This window comes from Gambusia affinis, linkage group LG13 (assembly GCF_019740435.1).
Source record: "Gambusia affinis linkage group LG13, SWU_Gaff_1.0, whole genome shotgun sequence".
Taxonomy (NCBI): Eukaryota; Metazoa; Chordata; class Actinopteri; order Cyprinodontiformes; family Poeciliidae; genus Gambusia; species Gambusia affinis.
The window spans coordinates 2157599-2180195 of record NC_057880.1 but is presented as its reverse complement, the minus strand read 5'-3'; the positions used below and the strand labels follow the sequence as shown (position 1 = coordinate 2180195).

The window sequence follows — 22597 nt, the reverse complement described above, 5'->3', positions numbered from 1 at the left end:
AGAGTACTGAAACATACCCATGCCTGAATACTATGAATTACGGTTTGACTTCACCTCTAACGTTTAGTACCATTGTGATTCCCTCTTCTTTTAAGATCTCGTTGTCTCTGAAGTGTTTTCAGTGTTTTGTGATTATTTCACTCTGTTCCCTGGGATGTTTCAGTTCTGTTCATTTCCCTTTCCATGTCAGGTTGTAGTTTTTATCTCTGCCACAGATCTGCCCAGTTATTTATTATGTTATTTAGAATATACAGTTTCTTTTTCCATCATATGGATTTGTTTCATTTTTATTGCTCTAAGTTTGAATCTTTTGTCTGGAACCTCCAGAGCAAATTACTGTAGTTCCTGTTGTTTCCAGCAATTGTTTCTTTTTTGAGGACCTTGGCCTCCCAGAGTTTACCTCACTAGACAGGACAACAGTGACCCATCATCCTCCAGTCCATTTAATGACTGGCTGGACTGATGCCTGCCCCACAGGTCAAGGGTTGTGGGAAGGTTTCCTGTCCCTGGTGTTAGGTGTACTTGATGCCTGGGCAGACCAGAGTCCAGGTTTGGCCAGAACTGAGTTGGACCAGACTGGGTCAGGAAGAGCAATGTTCCCAGAACCTTTTCAGCCTTTGGCCTCATGCTCCTGTTCTTTACTGCAGATGTGATGTCATGTAACTATCTTATGGGGAAGCCTGGGGCTATTGCAGCTTCCCTGGGGAAGCTAGCTGCCACATGCTGCTCACTTCTGTTACACAAACCCACAAACACATGTAACTGCATTCATAATCAAAATTGGTTAAGGGTTTTATGAAAACAAGTTTGTATTTCATCAATGTGGTCTGTCTGAAGGTTGTTCAGTAACTTTATTCTGAAACATTCTGGACTCACTGTGGTTCTGTCTTGACAGAACAGAGACTCTATGAAGGCTTTTATTTACTTGTTGAAAAGGTTACAATAAAGGTTGTTTAACTGGAAGAAGCAAAAGTTAGTGATCAAGATTTTCAACTCCTGCTGTTGTAGAACCAGCAGCCAGACTGATCTTTGTCTCAAGACGTTTCTTCAGACCCCATTTTAAAGTCTTGGTCTTGTTTCAGTCTCTGACATGCTGGACATGCTGGACATGCTGGACATGCTGGACACTGCAGTCTTGTGTTAAACTCCTGGCTGCATATAAATGAGATAAAAACATTGCTTTACAGTGAAACCTTCACCTTTGCTCTGACGTGCTGAGCATGAGAAAATAAGACGGATAACCAAATCAGAGACAGAGAAAATTTTCCTGTGCAAATATTGTATACCAACTCCAAGTCCAGTCTTTAAGATTTACTGCACTGCAACGTTTGGATACATACCTGCTCTGACACAGCTGAATAACACTGAATTACCTCCTCAGCATGTCATCATGTTTGGCAAACTTGATGGCATACAAGCCATTCATTTGATACAGGTGTGTTGGAGCTGCATCTAAAACCAGCAGGATAGTAACTGGAGACACCTGCTTTATACGGATATGTTTTCTGTCCAACACAGCCAGGGAGACAGAATGCTAAGTCAGTCAAGACCTTCACCTTGAAGTGTCGCCTCCACTCAGTCTGCCTTCTGCTTGTGCTGTCAGCTAACATTTCTTACGATGTATTTGCTCCTCAGAATTTTCCCGTTTAACTTGTTGGATATCCATCTGATTTTTTGGATAATTGGTATGTTGAAGGTTTACAGGTCAACAAGTTTGGGTTGTGAACTGAGGAAGTGAGGTGAACCAGTGGAACCAGTTAGTCTGGAGCCAAATTTACTCACCAACAACTATTGGTAGTTGAGGTGAGGGGTTTTCAAAGTGTGGAAGAGCTGCCCTACATCCTAGGATTACATTTATATAGAAGTTTTACATTAATTACAAATTAACTTATTTAATCATTTATTAATTATGTGTTGTGCAACAAAGATTAAGTCATTCACTAAAAATCTTTCAATATTTTTAGTTGTTGAAAGTGTAACTAAATAAATGGACTTATTTATTTAGTTACAGTTTATTTAGTTTAGTTACTTTCAGTTTAGCATAAACTGAAAATAAGTCCATCACCTTTGGGATTTCATTAATAATGATTCAAAATTAGTCATTTTAAAAATGTCAAAAAATACCATGAAAATAAAAAGAAAATGGCTGAATGACAACTTTGTCAAATTGTTAAGTACCATTAAAACATTAACCAAAGATAATCTGTAGCCCTGTTTCAGAATCCTAAATAGTTTTATACAAATTTATTAAAAATAACCCAACTCCACTATGGAGTTCAGAAATGCAAACGAGGAAGTGGTCAAATAGACAAAACCTAAAAACAGATTCTAGCGGTAAAATGAACAGTTCTTGACAAAAGGATCCAATCAACCTGAATGTAATTCCGTGTTAAATTTTTATTGAGTTTTTGAGATATTAAAGACACACTGTAAAATGTAAAAGTAAAGTGTACTCAAAAAGAAAAGTGACATGAACTCATTCCAGCTTATTCTGTTGACTATACTAACTTAAACTTAGCAAAGACAACTTTCTACTGAGGCAAGTAATCAAACTCATCAGCAGCAAGTAACCCGAACTTGGAGTTATGAGTGAGCAAAACGCATCTGCATAACCAGCAAAAAACTCGGCATCATTCGGCAGCTCTCGTTGAACGCACATGCGCATTGGACACTGACGAGTGACGACGTGTTTGAAAGAAGCGCCAAACTGTCAACAATACGGCGGTTGCTGCAGCTAAGTTTTGTCACGGTAAGTCCCACTGTTTTTTAGCAAACTTATATTCGTTATCTCGGCCGTATAATTCATCCGTAAGTCCAGGTTTTGAGGTTAACTTTATGTGTAATGATTTAGCGATGCCTGGGACTAACGTTAGTCGAAAATATCATGTTTATTTAGTGGCAACAAGATGGAGCGGCAGAGCAAAAAAGCTGTCCGGGGCGCAAAACAAAAAAGGAAAAGGGATAAGGATAAAGATGTTGGCGGGTTAAAAAAGCCGCTGTACTGTTATAGAAGGCTTATGATGAGTAGACTGCCATAGGTGGGACAGCTGTAAACTGTAGGAGAAGCAGCCGTGATGAAGAAGTGTAGGGTCACCAGATTTGGGTTTCTGAAAAGGAGGACACTTCTTTTTGTTGGCGGGGTTGAATCGGACACACATGCGCAAGGGGGATGGAGATGGGGAGACGGGGTGGGGGTAGAACCAGCGGTAGCACAAGAAATCGGTAGCACATGTGTGTACATGTGCTACCGATTTCTTTGCCATACAAAGAAACCTGGAATGGAGTAGTGGAACGGAGTGGCAGTGTAATCACAATGCACTGTAAGCTATGTAATGTGTTTTGAGGCAGTTGACCAAAATCCCTAACGATTTTTAAATTCCCCCCGGACATTTTTTTAGGTCTGAAAAGTAGGACATGTCCGGGAAAAAGGATGTCTGGTCACCCTAAAGAAGTGTTATGTTGATATGTAATTGTGGTGTTGCTTCTATTGGTAGGACTGCGAAGACCCAGACGTGTCTCACACCCCCATTGGGATCCTGACCATCATTCCTGAGGACAGGCAGGCCTCCACTGACTCACTGCACCTCCAGTCTTCAAGTACTGCCATCATTTTGGAAGGAAGTCTTGTCATGAATGATCTTGGGAATCTTCCACATGCCATGTGTTTGCTCTTTGGACTTATTTATTCTCTGAATTTGGAGTACCCTCAACAACTGAAGTACACCTTTGACTTCATCCAAAGGGTGCTTCTGTCACTTGGACATAAATCCCTAAAACCAAAAATACAATCACTCAAAAATCTTCTGATGCAATGAGTGAATGTGATGTGACATTATGGATCAACGTTGATACCTTTACCCTTATTGGAAAAGTGATTTTTATTTCTTGTTTGATTCTTTTTTGTTGGAGAGAGCATCATTGCACTTGCAGACTACTAAATGGTTTTATGTTAATGAGGAGAAACATTACTTCACTTCACTACTTCATTATTTACTTTATCAATGTTATGATAAATGTTGGGCTCTAGTATTGAGAATTGAGTTTTTGTTTCACACCAGTCAACAAAGACATTTAAGCAGGGATTCTCAAAGTTTTAAAGACTGAGGGCCATTTGAAGGATTCAATATTAGATTGAAGGCTACCCTAGAAAAAAAGTCATGTCATTTTTTTCCCTAAAAAAAGTCTATGGAAAACTTTGTTTCCAGGTTAGTGTGTATGTAACCACACTTGAGAACCTTGTATTTAAGGTAAACTTGTTTAATTATTAAACATTTTTTCCATTCAAACTGTTGTCTGTTGGCTCTTCGTTCCAATAACTTAACACTTTTGGTTCATCTTACTTGAACATATCAAGGCAATCGGTTTCCTGATATTTTGCAAGTAATGTGAACTCTTAAACGTGTAAGTATAACTAATTTTTATGAGTACTGCTTAATTGACATAACTCACAATTTGAAGTAGTCATAATTGACATTTTATAGTCAACTTTACTAATGATTTTGAGTTAACGGCACTCAAGTTTACTGCCATTGCATGAGTTGTCTGAATGAATATTTTACAGTTAACCCAATTAATGATTTTGAGTTAACGGCACTCAGGTTTACTGCCTTTATCTGAGTGGTCTAAACATAGTTATTTTTAGCAATAACACCTTAAAATGAATTAGCTACTTTACTTGAAGATTTTGAGGCAATCGGTTTCCTAACTTTTTTTAAGTAAAGTGAACTTATTACTTTTTACAGTGCAGACCGCTCCACTCCAGCCAATCACAGCCATCAGTGAGCAACTTAGCGCCGCCGGTGGCTGGATGAATGGATGTGTTACTGACTTGTTGAAGTAACTTTTTCCAGTTGAATTTTTCCTCTCGTGTTAAGCCCTGGTATAAGATAACCACGTTGATGCTCTTGAAAATGACCTCATAGAGTCAGTCTTTGCTCTCTGGAAGCCCTGGTCTTTACTCTGAGGTTAGTTCGTCTTGATAACACAAACTCCTTCTGTACATTAAACTTTAAAGGGCTGGTAAACATAATGCACTCTGCCTTTGTTCATGCACAGTGGTTTATTCAGGGATAGTCTGAGGTATGCTTTGACGTCTGAGCCAAACACAACTTTGTAGTGTTTACTTATGGACAAGAGAGAAAACTTACACACATCTAAAGAGGAGGGAAGGAACTGTTTCCATCGAGGGAATCAAAGTAACTGGATTCAAGTCGACAATATGAAATAAAGTGTATGAAATAAACTGCAGTATAATTAGATTTCATTTGGACCTGCAAAGATTTACTGTGAACATTTGTCAAGAACTGAGCTGTTAAGTTAATTAAGTTGAATTCAGTCTCTTTCTTTCATTTTCACTCTCTGGTTAGCTAGTTTCAGCCGCAGAGATTTCTTGGTTGCATTTAAAGATCTAGTTTAAAACCATAATAATTTGACCAAAGACACTAAAATGATGCAAACAGCCACATTGTAAGAGGGAGAGGACACTCATAAAGATGTGTAAAAACAGCAGCTAATAATCCCACCTTATATCATAAGTTAGAAGTGAAAGCAGGTTATGCAGTAAAACGCCATCTGTCAAATCAGGATCTTCTACATGCTCAGAAATGACTCCCCTAGTCAAATAAAAAGCTATAAAACAACGTCCTTGTCTTTTAACCATGTCATTTTATTGACCTGCAGCTCTCCTCTTAAATGATTTGACATTTTAAAAATAAAATTAATAAATTATCAATATATGAGCACCAGATGTAAAGTTTATTCAAAAACTAAAATGCAGATAATTTAATACCCTAAATGAATAAGGATGTTACAGTTGAGGAAAAAGGTCAAAAAGGGACGAGTTCCCTCCTTTTTTTTTTTTTTACTATAAGAATAACATAATCTCTGCTGTGGGCCATAAAAGTAAAATAAATGCATAAATTATGTGCACATGTGTCCCTTGGGCAGTTGTGACCAGATGTGTTCATTTCATCTTATTAGTGTTTGCACCACTGCTCTTTAAACTCCATGAGCACTTGGCATTTGCACTTAACATTTGTACATACCACATAGAATTGTAAATTATGCAAATTCTGCCATCTATTGTCCTTTCTCCTTCACACACTTTTTTCTTGCACACTTTTCATAACTTCTCTGCTTTTTGTTTTCACCCATATTTTATTGTAACACATTCTCTTTAGTGTTGTACTCCAGAAGTAGTTTTTCATTTCCACCATTCACCAATCCACTGGGCATAAGACAAGGTTATGATGATATGATATCTAAAAAAGAATTTTATATATATAAATATATAAATTAACATAACTTAACCAATCATTTTCTAACATAATTGGTCCAATAATAAAAACTAGACTGCTGTTAAGAACTGATATTTGTTTCCATCTTGTTGCTGTTTCAATAGTGTCAATAGAGTAAGAATGATTCTATAATATGTATAACAGTGGTAAATATTGCTTATTGGCCATCGCAGCAATAATAATGTCAGATATTAATATTGGCATTGACCCAAAATTTCATATTGGTGTATTCTTACTTATACATAAATCATTTCTTTAAATAATTTAATTGAAAATACAAAACACATTTTTCCTACATTCATGCACGTTTTAGTTGCCCAGTTCTAAAACCCTGCCTTGGTTTCTAGACATTCCTCCTGACCTGAGATGGACTCTGCTCTCTGACCTCCAGGTGTCTTTAGTCTGAAATGCTCCCCTGAGTATCGACAAAAATGCTTTCGGATTTATCTCATCCTCCTGCGGCTCGCGAGGACACGAGGTTCGCACAATGACGGGACTGAATAGTCACACAGTATCTCTCCATCGCACATACACACACACCCACACACACACACACACATATCACAGTGGCCTCCAGTCAAGCGTATCTTATTGGCCTTCTGTTTGACTTCCTATTCAGCTTGGTGAGTGTGTGAGAGATCCAGATGGAGATGGGTTTCTAATTACGGGACAGTTGTTGTTTTTATTATTATTTTATCGTTGATTTTACTGCTCACTAAACTGAAAATGAAGAATGGAGAAATGAGTTGAGGAGGGAAGGAAGAACAGAAAGCAAGATTTGAGAAGGAAGTGGAACGAAGGAGAGGTAAAACAAGCAGCAAGTATCGATTAAATGGAGAGAGAGAGAGAGAAGCTGGGATTGAAATAAAAAGCTGAGAAAAACAAGATGGAAACAAAGCAACTGTAAGATAATGAAGAAAAAACAAATGAAGGAGATTAGGTCCAATGAACGCTGCAATGTAACAAGGAGGGGAGGAAAAGAGTAGAGGAGGCATATATCAGGAAGACAGCTGAGATTTTATTTATGCAAGAAGAAGAGAAGTGAGAAATGACAAAAAGGAAATAAGTTGAATCAGAGAACTGTGGAAAGACAAACTCCACGAAGAGAGAAGAGAGCCGAGACACGGTGGAGGGAAGAGAGGAGAGGATAAGTAGAAAGCAAGGTCACCCGTGTCGAGTCTGAGGAGTAGAGCACATTAAATGATGTCGAGACTCCTTCAAGTCAAATAAAAGCATGACAAAAAGACAAATAAGTTGTAAAAGTCAAGTTGAAAACCAGGGAAGGAGACAAAGTGAAGAGGAGAGAGAACACAGAGGGAATGTTGAGAGCAAGGAAAAAAGAACCGAGTGGGAAATATGGAAGACAGGATTAGACCAAAAGTTTAACACAGTTGAAAGATATGGGTGGTATGAACTGGACAAGAGGAAAAAAGGGAGGTTTTTAAAAAAGGGCGAAAAAATAATGATGACAAAAATGACAACACTAAATTATGAAAGACCTGCTGCAAATAACCACAGGAGAGGAGAAGTGCAACAAACAAAAGAGAAGGTAGAGAGTAAAAATGAGCTGGAGGATCAGAGAAGACAACAGAGGGAGCTTCAGAAAAGTCTTAGCTATTGTTGCAAAGAGATTAAAAGGGTTAGAGAAAAATATTTAAAAAAACAAGAAAACGTGAAAAGAGAATGGTGCATCCAGTTACAGAGACACAAATGCAAATATTCTGAACCGGAGCTGGTGATGAAGATACTCAGGCAGAATGAAGGACAAATCTGTCTACTGAAGGTCAGAGTATCTGTGTTTCACTGACTTATTCACAAAACAAATGATCAACTTGGAATTGATGTAACTTCTAGGGATTATGAAATGTTTTCCACAGCACTATGATTCAGGGATGTCTTGGTCTGAAGTACCAGCTGGGAGTTTTAATAAAAGTCTTTTTAAACTGATTGTTATTGGAGCTCTGAGCGAAACTCACCATACCTGTGAGAACCTAAATGTACCTTACATTTTCAAAACATTTTTACAGATTTTTTCTTTGTTGATCTGACAATCCTAATAACAAAAGAGTTTTTAGCCAATAACATTCCAAATGAAAGTTAGATTGTATTGGCTGCTGGATTGTTGTCTGTTTAGATCATGTGACATGGAAAGCTGAGTAGAGAGCAGCTGGAACGTCATTAAACTATACAATGGTTGAGGTGAAGAGCTCTTTTAATTTAATGCAGGAGAAACTTTTCCCATACTGTATTATCTTGGTGTGACTGAAAGCGCATTAAACTGTACTACAAGCTAAACTATTAATGAGTCACATCATAACAAAATGTGATGAAAATATGCTAGATTTATCATGATGTACTTTTTAAAAAAATTAAAAAGTAATGTACTTCCTAAGCTGCATTTTCTTTCAACTATTTTAGCACTTTGGAAAAAATCCAATGAATCAATAAATTAATCATGCTGCACAGAAAAATCCACAAACAATGAACCACAAATAGGTGGGGGTCCGCTGGAGTATAGCATCAGGAAGCTCATTGGTATTTCAAACAAGTGTTTACACAATCGCAATGCTTAAATGAGATGAGTTTTCAAGCATTTACTTTATGCACTTTTTTATGTCATGAATTTCACTTCAATCCTGTCAGATTCCTTTTCCTGAAAAGACTTGGATCCGTTTCAGACCTGGTTTCAAAAAGGACTGATGTCAGAAGTGTTTCCACTACAAATGTGCACAAAGCTGTCAATGATCAGCTAATATGGAAAAAAGACAATTTTGCAATTGCTGTTTCTGTTAAATAACAAACAGAACTAAAATATCACGTGTATAAGCTTATTCTCGCGATAAGTCATTAAAAACATGTAGCACCACGATCCTCCAACTGCTTCCTGCCATTTCCATAGTTTGCAAAAGTTGCAACATCCAGTTGTTGATCATATGACTCGTATGATGCGAAAAAAGTGTTTCCATTACAGTTATGGCAAATAAACCAATTTCTCACTTTCTCCTAGAACCAAAACTTCTAGGTTCTAGGAGTTTTGTTGTTTCGAAATTGGTATATTTCCACTAAGCAAATATGTTTTTGAAACGTCAAATTACACAGTCAGTGGCGTATACAAGAGCGGCTGGATCACAACAAAAATGTTACATTTTCACTGATAACTGCCTCTATGTAAACAAGGCCTTAGGCATCAAAACACTGGGACATCTGCACTACTGTTATTGACATATTCAGCAGCAGAAAAAAACAAAAAATTTATGACTTCCCTCCAAATGTTACTTAGCTTTATGTTCATTGATACCACAGCTCTCTAGCTCTGTTTTCCTTGCTCTTCTATAAGCAACAGTTTATGTGTACATTGAGATGCAAGAGAACAGCCGAGTGTTGACCAGAGGGTCTGGTTCTTAAACATCAACGCTTGTTTAGTGGTTCTTTAGTCTCCCTTATATATTCCTGGTGGCACCCAGCAGCACATTCTCCGTAGCTCAGCTTGTGATTGTGATACAGGCTTGACTCGCCTCCCAAGGCACTTTTCATGACCATTCACACCCTGAACGGTGCGACCAAAACACCTCGCATGTTTTCCATGTAGGGGAGACAACAACAACTCACAGGATCTGAGACAAATGTGTGGCCTCACTGATTATTAAGGTGTGAACAAACCGGCAAGTGCTTCCAATTCCTGGGATTCACAACCTGGAGGACTGCTCTTTGATACATAAGAGGGTATTCATTGTACATGTGGAACTAGGTATGTTTTCATTAAAACGTATTAATTCAAAACCACTAAAATGTTGCATTCATTTTTAAGGTTCTGTCATTTTAATGAAATACCAAACAAAGTGAGTTTCTCTGGTTCTGTCATGTCTTTAAAGATGGGCAGTGATAGCTTAGAAACTACAGGAGCCCCACTGACCACTCTTGTTAAAGTAATGATGTTTTAAAACTAGTCGGTAAAACTACCTGACTAATTAGCTTGCTAATATCTACACTTACTACATGCTATACTTGCTTGTTATAGCGCTTATTAGTCCCTTTAGTTTCAGAATTCACTCAAAAAACATTTTCCCACATTTTTTTCTAGAGTTATATTCTGTGATCAACATGGTGAGAATCAAAAAGCCACATTTACATAAGGACATAAGCAATAAATAAACACACTACCTTTGATGTAATCATTCTAGTTCTTGACTTATTCTCTTTCACTTATATTTTTCCAAACATCCTATGGTTGAACAATAGAATTAATTTTAGAACTTATGTCAACATCTGCTAATATTGAGCTATTTAAGTTTTTTAGAGAACAAAAATGTTTGTCCAATCCATCTGCTTGTTACTTTTTCTCATTTTTGTCATGTAAATTTTGGAAGGGGTTCAATGAGAAAACAATTTTGCAAAATTCCTTGCAAATATTTCTAACATAGAACCACAAAATCAGTGATTATAATTCTTTTTTTAAAAAAATCACAAAAACAAAGGTGAAAATCTTTAGGTTCTGCTATAACAATATGTTTTCTCTTCCATTCTCCCTCCTTTGCAATTGAGGTGTAAAAGTTGGTCCAGCCACATATTGTTTTTCAGAAACCTTTTTTTTTTTTTTTTTTTACAAATGATGGTCCAGAGGTTCACATTCTTCCTAAAAAGCATTCTGGATAATACAAATAAAAACACAATATATTCATACCCAACAGCAAAAAGAGATGCACACACACAGTATTGGACCCAGATGCAAGTTTATAAGCTTATAAGTCTATAAGCTTATTCATGCAGGGTTATGTTGAAGGGTTGGTGCCTATCTCCTGCAGTAATTGGATGCATGATGGGGTACATCATGTACAAGTTGTCAGTCCATCACATAGTAATGTATGATGGGGAAAAAAATCAAGCACCGAAGTTGTTTGCCACACTCAATTGAAAACATAATTTCCCTTATAAGGATTTATGACAAAAAGGATAAAGTCCCCAAACCTTAAACTGCTTACCCTTAATGTACAAACTCACAATTCTGACCTTGTATTTCTTATTTATATGAATCTAGACAGGCAAATCAGGATTTGCTTCACCTTAAAAAAAAAAAAAAAAAAAAAGAGTATTCAAGGAAAAAAAAAAAAAAAAGGTTATTCAGACTATTCAGCCAGGCTCTGAGACTAACCTTGTGCTTTATCAAAAAGGTGCCTGAAAATCCAACTTGTGCTTTAGTTGTATTTATTGAGAACTTGAGCATAAATCTGTTCTTTAAGCAGGAGGATACAAAAAAAGAAAAACAAAAAAGAAATAACCAAGTTCTTAAACAGCAAAATTTTAAAAAGAATGGACATTTACAGCATGGTTGTACACATGCTGTGCATAGTTTTTCCAGGCAGATGGAAGTAGAAGAATGGTGCAGAGCAGATTAAAAAATAGCAAACTTCTCATAGCAACCAAAACTTTACCTCTGATCATCTTAGTGTTTCTCTTACTGTTCTCCATCTGCTTCCATTTACTCTGACTACCCGCCCCTCTCTCCCCCGTCTCCATGTCCCTCCCACCACATTTTCAAGGTTCATCCAAGTCGCGTTGACGCCCACTCACCTCCAACGAGCTACCTCAGTTTCCATGGTAATTGAGTAACGACAGCGCTACACAAATATATACTTAAACGCTCAGCTCCCCACAACTCATTAAGAACATCTTCAGATGAAAAAATTAATCTCTCAGGGTGTTGTTTTTCTTAAAGGGCCAGCCTCCCACATCCGGCGACTCCGAGCTTTTCTAACTCCTGAGAGTCTTGGGCAAGTACAAACCTCTGAGCCACTGGGGATTCTGGAGCACAAAGGAATGTTTCATGACTTCAACTGGTAGTCAGCTGTCTTTCTGCAAGATGCATACATGAATGAAATCTCTCAGAGTTTGGTGAAAGCAAAAGTTGGTGGTCGAAACGTAACGGTTACAGCTGTTCCACCGCCTCCACCGTGGCCCTTATGCTCCTTTTCCTGCCTGGTTTCTGCTATTAGACATCTTTTAAAACGACAGTGGTTATTTTATGAGAAATCGACAACACAAACAACATATGTACCAAGTCTTCGCCGTTGGTCGGCTCTTAAAGCCTGATGGGAGCTGGCCCCCTTTGCAGCAGCCTCCGGTTTTTCTTCCTAGCATGAGGATTTTCTGGGGGATGAGATTAAATCCTCAATGATTTTGTGGAGCTTAAGTTTGTGGGTTTTGCAAAACATGTTTTTGGTGGTTATTTATTCATTTTTTTCTAAGTTGTACTGCCACGCAGAAGCCCGATTTGCAAGCTTAAAAATGTTTAGATCTTTACTAAACGAGGAAAATATAAAGATTAAAGTGAAAAGTGTTAACTCTGCATCTTACATGAAATTGTGACAAGAAAGCTGTTCATAAATGACTCAAAGGTATGTGTTGTAAAGAGAGTGTTATTTCCAACATGCTCAAATGATTTTTTTTTACTTATTATGAAAAACTTTGACTAGGTCAGAATATGTGTCAAAGGGAAATTAGTTATGATTTTATGGAAAGTCTGGCCTCTGAACTCAGATGCAGAAACTTCATTTAACAATGAACTGTTAAAAATAAAATACAGTTGCTTTCTAAATTTGTACTGATCCACGAGTTCTGGTTCGAGCTTCTGAACTAAATCTTAAATCTTGAATTTGATATTCAAGATTTTAAAAAAGAATCTTGAATTACCACATGGAATTTATTCAGCTCTTTGTTAAATAAAATCGTCTGCTTGTTATTATTTTGTTTGTGAGTTTTATTTCCACCATATCTTGTTTCTATGCTTCCTCTTTGTAAGGTGAAGTTGCTGCTGTTTACTCCTGTCCTGTTGCTTCCTTGCCATTGTTCTGTCAGATGTTCTCAGCCTCAGTCACAGAGTCGTCTCTGTAGCTGATTTCATTTTGTGCTCAGTCTTTATTTTTATCATTCCACTTCCTGCTTCCAGAGCGCTTCATGTTTGTTCACAAAGCGGTCTGAATTAAACGTAGAAACGTTTCATGAATCCGCACATGGTTTTAGGGTGAAATGTCTGGTTTCAGTTCCCTAATCCCCATTTGTTCAAGTCGAGTTATTTTAGTATGTTTCGTCTATCCATCTGTCATCTATACCTACATTTTGTTCAGGCTCAAATCAATGTTGTCACTTTTCCTGTTTGCCTCTGGTGTTATTTCTGTTGCTTTTGGTTAATTGTTTTATGATTCAAAATGTTTCAAAGAGGACTGCAACAGGAAAGAGACTTTCCACAAATTATGAATTTGAAGTTTAGATGAGGAATTGGGGATATATTCCAAATTTGAAATTTGGAATAATTCACATCAAATGGATCCTGAATACAGACCCAAGAAAACTCTTGACTGGTTTCAAGGAAATAAGCAAAGCTGCTAATACACAATTCAACTTCAAATCAGAAGAAAGATCTGAGTTTTCAGGTGCATAAACGAGACTCTAAGAACTTCAATGATTCTATTTGCACAAATACATGTGGCTACTTTCTGAATGCAACAAATGTCCTGAAGTTGTCTTTAGTAAAACCGGCTGTTCTGCAGGGTATTAAATAAAGGTGTGTTCAATACCCATTCATTGGCATTCCATTTTACTACACATACATTATGTGCTAATTTGTGTGGATTACTTGGGCTGTTGCTGAAATCCAGAGTGAATAGCCTCATTAGCAATAGATTCACTTTTTTTGCTGTTGCTGAGGCCACAACTCCTAAAGCATAATAATAAAGCACATGGTTCTGCTCTTACCCGCTTTTCTTCCTATTGCAAGTAGGAACCAATACCGAAGTTGGAGACATGCACATATTTTAAAACAGGCAACTTGTTGGGAGTCAGACTGGGTAAACTCAAGCACACACACACACCGTAGTGTCTTGCAAACGCATGTTACCTATAACACACGCTCACTTGCACTCCGTTGCAGCAGATGGCTCCACAGTCATAGCTGATGTTTCACACGTCAATGGAGCACTCCCTGTACTCACAACACGCAGTCATTCCATGAAAATCACAGCAACTCAACATACAAACAGGGCTGCACATGCAACCCCAACAAACTCATGACGGTACAGGCATTTATTTTTTTCTTATAGTGCGCACGCACGCACAGAATGTCCTTATCTGTGCTAATTTATGGAGCGAGTGGCCACTTTTGTTGGCAACTCAGCTCAAACCTCATCATAACACACAAGTGGAGGTCTTCAGAGGCAGAGAGTCAGGGGAAGGCGTTCGGCCCGATGTCAAAACAACCAACAGCACCAGATGAGGAAGACTGCACCGTGTGACCCCTGCTGCTCAAGGACATCAATGCTTTTATAAAACACTGAGCATCTGTGGATGTTAATTGAAAACACTCAACATTTAATAGAGACCTGTGATGAGGCAAATAAACCAAGACGCAGTTTGTAAGACCCGCTAATAGAATCAGAGGGTCTTTTTAAGTTGAGAGCTGTGTGAACTGACTGGTTGCCGAAAACGTTGGATATTTGAGCTGAGAGAAAATTAAAAGATCGGATGAAATTTATGTCAAGTCTTTTTGTCAGGTGGATGTGGACACAATTATACTGACTGGAATGATAGCAACAAAACTCTGGCCTCTGTGATATTAGGAAAAGTGTACAAAACAATTCTCCGACAGCTGATAAAAAAAAATGTAAACACAAGCAGAGGCACAGGAAGAAGACTCTCAGGAGTGGGTTACATCTCTCTCCTTTTTTAGTAATTATTAGTGCTGCTTTCAGGATTTGGACCGCCCGGCGCGGATCTGAGGCGAGCCAGGCTGACAGCAGGAATAGTAACACGGAGGGACGCGGGCATCCTGCCCAAACTTTCTCTGACACATTCAGGCCAATTAATGAACAAAAAACCCACTTGATTCAGAGTGGGAGAAGGATTTGTTTTTCCCTCTGAGGAGGACAGACTTGGGAGATGTTTGATGTGCAACGATTCACCTGAACAGCAGACAAATAACTGTTGAACAAATAGCTTGGGCTTTACAATGGGGTGAGGTTCTGCACAGTCGGATGTTGATCACCTGCAGCAGATAGCTCATAACTGACTTCTAATTGGAAAGCAGATATTAGTATTTTATGACCAGTCGAGGTAAGAGCTGGTCAGAAAGGAGCCGTTTCCTACATGGTTTTTCACTTATGATGCCCGATTCAATCAGAGTTACAAAAATGGCTTTTGTGAAATTAACAGTATTAGTGTATTTGTTGTTGTGGTTTTAATTAATCACAACACATGTTCATCTTCAGAACTTACCTTAAGGTGCAGTATTGTGTGTTTTCCAGTCACACAGTATCATTTTATAGCACGATCAAGTAACTTTGTTACCTTCAGTTATTCTACAAATGGTATGATTATCAAATATCACTTAAAAGAAATTTTACTACGTAATTTAACATCTTGAAATTGGGCCTCTGTACGGCCCCTTTAATTTAAAAAAGAGGAATCAAAAATAAATATCCCATCCATTATTATTATCAAACATGCTTATCCCTAGTGAGGTCCTGAGGGCTGCTGGTGCCAATCTCCAGCGGTCAACAGGCGAGACGTGGGGTCATTCTGGACAGGTCACCAGTCCATAGCAGGGCCAAAAATAAATACATATTCTTTTTCAAAATCAAACTGGACTTTATATGAAATATTCATTTTTTTGCTATGCTATTAAACACTGTGGACCTGATTAAAGCACATATATTTTTAAAATAACTAAATATTTCAATTAGGATCAACATCGAACTATAAGTTTCTTTTTTGGGTTTTATATATATTTGCACAACCAACGCCAGCCACCTTCCTCTAGTACATTTAAACTCTTACTGAAACTTTATGCAGAATGACAAACATGCTGCTCCAAACAGTCACTACATTCAGTTGTAAATCAGCCGCCTCTTATGTATGTATTCATGCAAACAACTGAGATTATTTAGCAGGATGAAAGTTGTCCTAGCTGTGCAAGTATTTGCAGGAAACAAGCATTTCCATCTTGGAATAGAAACAGCCCTCCTGTACTCCTTCTTTATTCAGCTGCTCCCCCTGGCTGTTAAATTCCAAACCTCCTGCCTGTTTCCTCCATATCCTGCCTCCTGCAGTGATAAAATCTGAAATAAATACTATATGGGGAATCTCTCTCCTTCAATTTTCATAATAATCTAGAGTCTTAAACCTTGCCTTATATCACTGCAGAATAAACAGTGATGTATAACCCTTTCATTTAAATCAGTTTCTAGAAGTTTTTTTAGTAAGCAGATGATCTAAGCAACAGTCCTCCACCCTAAAAAGGAATAATTAATGTAAGACTGTGGTTGGACTCGTTTCAAGCAGTATATCTAAACTTGGACGTGAACTTCATGAAGGAAACTCCTCCATCCCACTGATTCCTACCCTCCTCTTTGGATTCCAACCCTGCTGCTATTTCTGCACTCTCACGCAATCAGCTTGTGCCGCCGTGAACGCATCTCCCTCGTTTTTCTGTGCGCCAAGCATGTTACTTGAATTTTTAAGACGTTTCATGCAATTTCATCAGACCTGCCCACGCTAAGGAAGTTGGGGATAAAATTAGCTTGGGTAGATGAGGCTCCAAGGTGACTGGTGATAGTCGTGTGGAGTTGTTTGCCAATTAAAAACTCTTGATATAGCTTTCTATTCCTGGTTTAGGTGACAAACAGAGTTGAAATCTTTGAAGTCAGATGGTTTTCTTGTGCAGAACATATAATTCAGAAATGTTTTCGTAATGTTTTGGGGCTTTTTAGTTTGATACTATTTAAATCTAAAAGCTCTGTCTTGATGAAGGTGCAATAACAGCTTCATTACTCTGTCATCTCTTTAATGAAGCTCAGTAATTAATGTGTTAGAAGTGAGTGAGCATCTGTTTTTTTTTCTTTCCCTTGCCTTTGACAGAAATTAATTAGAACTGTGGTTGGAGATTTTGGGTGTCTTACAGACAAACTTGAGAAAAGAAGAGTTTCTAAAAACGGGACAAATGATGAGCATGAAACTGGAACTGTAAAACTGTTGATTGGAATCAGTCATGAAACTGCATCTGTTGAAGTCACAAAGTGTGCTTTCAGGAAATAAGCTGTTGAGAATAAAGAGTAACTTGCATGAGCAGTGCAGCTGAAGTACAGTGGAAATTGTTCTGGGTTACAGATCAACAGGTACTTCATTCTTCACAGTTCATCAAAATGAAAATCATGATTGCTTTAACTTGGTAGTTCTGTGTAAGACTTCATTCATGACCTTAGCATGCTAAGGTCATGTTACTAGCATATTTAGCAACATGTCTGGTGAAGAGCATTGACCATAAAACAAGGTGTTTCTCTCATCATTGAAAAAATCTGATTGTGTTCATTCTGCAGCATTTTCTGCTTCTCACTCGGCCTACAAGACTGTAGAAAAAGACCCTTTAACCTTTCTCACGTAGCGCTTCCACTGAACAGTGGAAATGCCAATATTGATCATGCCGGCCCGTTTTTAATAGAATACGCTTTCTTTTGATATTTTAATGCAACATGCTGAAACCTTTAGAGCTACAGCTGAGAATTTCATTGATTCTGCTAGAGCGTGCCAGGACCGTGAATCTCCCCTGACGACTTAGCTTCATCATACCATCATTAAATGTCGTCATAATTTATGATTTTTAGAGGTCAGATATACAGTGGAGATGTCAGAATTAAATGGTTTGAGCTAATATGACAACTTCACAAAAGTATGAGATTTTTTCCAAGGCAACATTAGCTTTAGCTTTCATGCTTATGCTTTGTGAGCCCTGTTCATCACACTCATCCTTTACCGTGATTCCTTCTTTACAGTCGTCCTACTTTCTACCCTCCTTTTCATCCTACTCATCCCTATCCTATCTACAGCTCTAATTTCAGACTCATCCACCACAATCTTCTTTTGTTATATCTATTCATCACATTAATTTTCCGGATCCCTGCCTTCAATGTCTTCATCCAACTAATCTTCTTCATCCCTCTTTTAATGCTTTTTCATACATTTCATTCTCATTATTTTTGTTCTGATCCCTTTCCATCCCAATGATCCACCTTATCTCTATATCATTCTGTTTTAACATTCATCCTCCTTATTTTTATGCCAGTTTTTCATCCCACTCATCATTTTAATACCAGTGTTTTGTCCCACTTATACTTCTTCACAGTCCTGTCTTTACGCCCATCCACCTCCTCCCTGTTTCTTTTTATCACTCTTCATTCTTTTTTTCCATTACATTCATCCATCTTATTCTTTTTGTGGCCACGTTTCACCCCACTCATCTACCTCATCCTTTATTTACAACCTTGTTGTCACACTCATCCCTCTTTTTGATGTATTATCATCTCACCCATCTTCCGTATTCCTCTTTGTGTCTCCGTCTTATAGCAGTCATCTTTCTCGTCTCCTTTTGAACAATTTTTCTTTCAACTCATCCTCCACTGCCTCCTTTGTTAGCACTTTCATCCGACTCATTCTCTTCATTCCTTACGTTTCTGATTACCATCCCACTCTTCCCCGTCTTCAAAACTTATCCCCCCAACAATAATGCAGCTGTAATATGTACTACATGTTTTAAATGGTTTCATAAACATTCAGTTGTTTTATGCACTGCTAATTCAGATAAAATGTAATTCTGAGTGCTATAAAAAAGAAGTTCAAGACAAAACTAGTACTTTGTGTAAAGAAAACTAGCTAATCTCCCTCCATCACCAGTCTTAGTTTAATTCTGAGTCACTTTAACAACTCAATATCAGTTCATTACTGCTTCTCATTTCTACCATTATCTCTTCTTCCCAATTCCTGTTTTGCTTTTTGTATCATCTGGGTGGCTGCAAACATTGCCAGATCATTTCCAGACTGAGATGACTCCCCACAGTCCCTGTTGTTATAATAAAGAAAAACTTAACAAAAATCACAAATAGCAACTGCTCTTTATGTGGCTCATCGCCCAGGGCGAACGTTTTAAACAGGACATCAGAATCACTCAGGAAAAATAAAAATCAGTTTTCACGTCCAGTCCAGGACTGTGATAAAATATGTCAATCATTTTGACTTGCTAATAACCCAGGAGCTGGTTTCTGATTAGATTACTAGTTAGGGCAGTTTCACATTTTTAAGAACATTTATATACTTTCATCATTTGTAGCTCAAACACTGAAATATTTATTTTGTTTAAACCTTAGTGGACTAATCCACACGTCAGTGGTTGTTCTATTTGATTTAAAAAAGCAGATTTTTTTTTTTCTCTTCCTCGGGGCAGTGTTCATGCCACATCCAGATGAAACTTAACTTTCTGATCCTCATCCTCTCCCTCAACTTTGATACCACACTCATGAAAGCAGATAATATTTAAGCATTTGATCATTTATAATGTTTGGTTAATTGAGAATTAAGTGACATATTAGGAAAAGTGCCTTATTTCTACATTTTCTTTTAAATTAAGCACATTTTCTGCCTAATGAGCTTACTGTAGCCCAGGTATTACGCCCTCCTCCTGAACGTCTCTTTGAAGCTGGAAGGTTTTTTTTCTTCTTCTTCTTTGGGTTTGTTGCATCTCTACAAGGACTCGCTGTAATTACGCTTGGCTGCTGCATTTAGAGCCGATGAAGCACAAGGTTTAGTTTTAGCTATTTAAAAAAGTAAGGAGTGTGACTCATCTCTGGTTCAAATCCTCCCCCGCAGCTCCATGACTCCACAGATATTCCTCTCCACTAATTTACATCAAGAGATTAATTAAGTGCGGTTAGAATTTTTTCGGTTTAAGCAGAAAGCGTGGTATACATTCAACGCACTACTTTATTATATTTATGTTAACTGCCGCATTATACACCTGAGAGAGTGCGTGTATAGACTGTTACAAATAGACGAAGCGCGAGAGGAGCTCTCCAGTGACAGGGGACCCCCCTTTCTCCCCCCCTTCATCCCCATCTGGATCTTCCTGCCTCTCAATTAACCCTAATGGAAGTGGCAATTAATTAACTCCTCTCAAAGAATGATTAAGAACCTGGCAATCAAGTGAGTGGGAGGGGTTTAAGTAATGATAATTAAGAGGTAATGATTTCCCGGCAGGAGAAGAAATACATTCAAAAAGAAAGAAAACTAAGACGCGCGTGCGTTCCAGATTAGCGTGGATTTACGTCAGGTGAACGCAGCCCGGAGTTCAACCTGATTCAACTCTTCTCTGCAGGTTAACGGAGGGAGAGCAAAGTAAGCGCGAGGCCTTACCGTGTTCCTCTGGCCGCTGGCTCCTATTGGTCCCCTGAACACCCCCTTGATGCTCCTCAGCTGTCCGTCACGCAGGTGGGTGGAACTGATCACGATGTAGTAGCACGCCATTGGATAAAGTCGACTTTCATGAGGTTAAATACCTATCTAGCTCTTTTTTTCAAATCTTGAAACTTCCTTCTCTTCCTTCTGCTGTGCTTCTCCTGCTCGTTGGCTTTTATTAGGAAGTAGACGGAGAAGAGGAGGAGCAGCTCGGTTTTCCTCTCTGCTTGCACTGATTTATTCTCTCTCTTCTCAGAGTTTTTTGGAAGTTCCTCCCCAGCTCTGACTCCCTCCTTTCAGCGCCCGGGTCCTCGTAAATATTTCACCCTCTGTTCCTCCTCGGCTTTTCTGAGATGCTTTCTCCGTCTTTTCTGGATTTGCTAGTTGTCCCTGTCTCCAGTTAAATATTTCTCTTTAAGTCTTTTCACCCATCTCTTATTCATCCATCCTTCCCCGTCGCTGACTACCCTCTCCCTCCCTCTGTGTCTTTTCCGCTGAGTCTAAATTTCTTGGTGAAATTGATCAGTCTCGCAGTTGCTCTAACTATCTCCTCCTCTTCCTCAGTTCCCTGGTGTTTCTCCTCGCTCTTTGTCTAAGTATCAAGCAGGGCTACTTTCTCCCTCTCAGTCCTGTCCTTCCTGTCAGAGCAGCGCGTGCAGCTTCCTCTCAGATGCTCCTCTCCTCCGCATGTGCTCGCGCTCCTCCCTCCCTCCGCTGATCTCTGGCTCTGTGGCCGGCAGAGTGGTTTGCTCCTCAGTTACCCCGCCGTTACCATCTGCCCTTTTAACACATGGAGTGCTGACGCTTGCTCCCTCTCTCTCCTTTTTCCTCTCTCTCCTCCATCCCTCCCTGCCTCTCCTCCTGCTGTCTTTCTTCTGCCTTTAATCATCTCCTTCTCTCTTTCTCTCAAGCCAAAGGAGACAAGCTCCACCTACTGGTTAGCGGGGATCGCACAGAGCGAAGACACGGAGAAGAGGAGAGCGAAGCAGCAGGAGACAGTCTGAATCCACGCCACGGTGCCTGGACGTTTACCCACAGCTGGCAAGGCGGGAAATTACCTTCGACAACCACACGATTTACAATAAAGAGTTGTTTTGCTTTTTTTTTTTTTCTTCTTGAGTGAAAATGAGAATTTTTCTCTTCATTTAGCATAAAAGACAAATCAAATTTATTCAAATATAATTATTTTTGCTGGTTTTTAAGTCTCACCAATTCAAGTTAAAGACTTTATAAGGTCATAATAATTGAAATCTAAGACTGGGATCAAGATAGAAATGTATTTAAAAATTCATTTCTAAACATTACAATGGACAACTGTTAAAGAAATTGTATTATTTGTTAGATTAACTACAGATACTCATTCTTACATTAGTTGAAGACATTAATTGCCATTGTAACAGGCTATCTGCAGGTTTCAACATGTCAAATTTAAGATTTTTAAAGAGCTGACTGAAATATAAGACCAAAAAAGTAAGTGGTTTGGAGATTCTGCTGTTATAATCAAGTGATGGAAAATCTTCACATTTCTGAGGTCTGTTTGTGGCTCTTAGCAGCAGCTTTGGGGTCATATTTGATGTCAATTTTACCATTAATGATAAAGTCTAGTCATATAAATAAAGAATAAAACACAAAGGAAAGACATTTTAAAGCTTTTTGGAAAAAGTAGCAATGCTTCTACTTCTGGTGAGACATAAAGTGGAAAATTACAACAAATCATGACAACAGAAATTAGCTAACCTAATCAAAGCGCCACATTTATTCACCACATTAATCAGTGAAAATCCCACAACAAAAACAATTTATGATCCACTTTCAGTGGAACATGAATTGGAAGACACATTTAACTGCCAACATGCCCAGTTCTAGCCTGGCTGTCATCCGATGCAGTTCAGCTCAAATTTCATCTCCCTTCAGGGCTTTGTCTGGGATTTCTCCCATTGAGCTGAATTTCACAGGGTGAATTTCACCCTGGTCAGCCAGCAAACAGAAGGAGGAGATGTGAACGATGATGTCGAGTTTCTACGCTCGTTTAG

General features: G+C 38.4%; 1 protein-coding gene across 1 annotated transcript in view; it reads right to left on the bottom strand.

The window, feature by feature from the left end:
- LOC122842632 overlaps nt 1–21395 on the bottom strand; it is an 88492-nt gene extending 67097 nt beyond the window's left edge. The window contains exon 1 of the mRNA XM_044136684.1: nt 20523–21395. Coding sequence (XP_043992619.1) covers nt 20523–20633 — 111 coding nt within the window. The 5' untranslated portion in view covers nt 20634–21395. The remainder of the gene's footprint in view (nt 1–20522) is intronic.
- Nucleotides 21396–22597: the final 1202 nt, after the last annotated feature.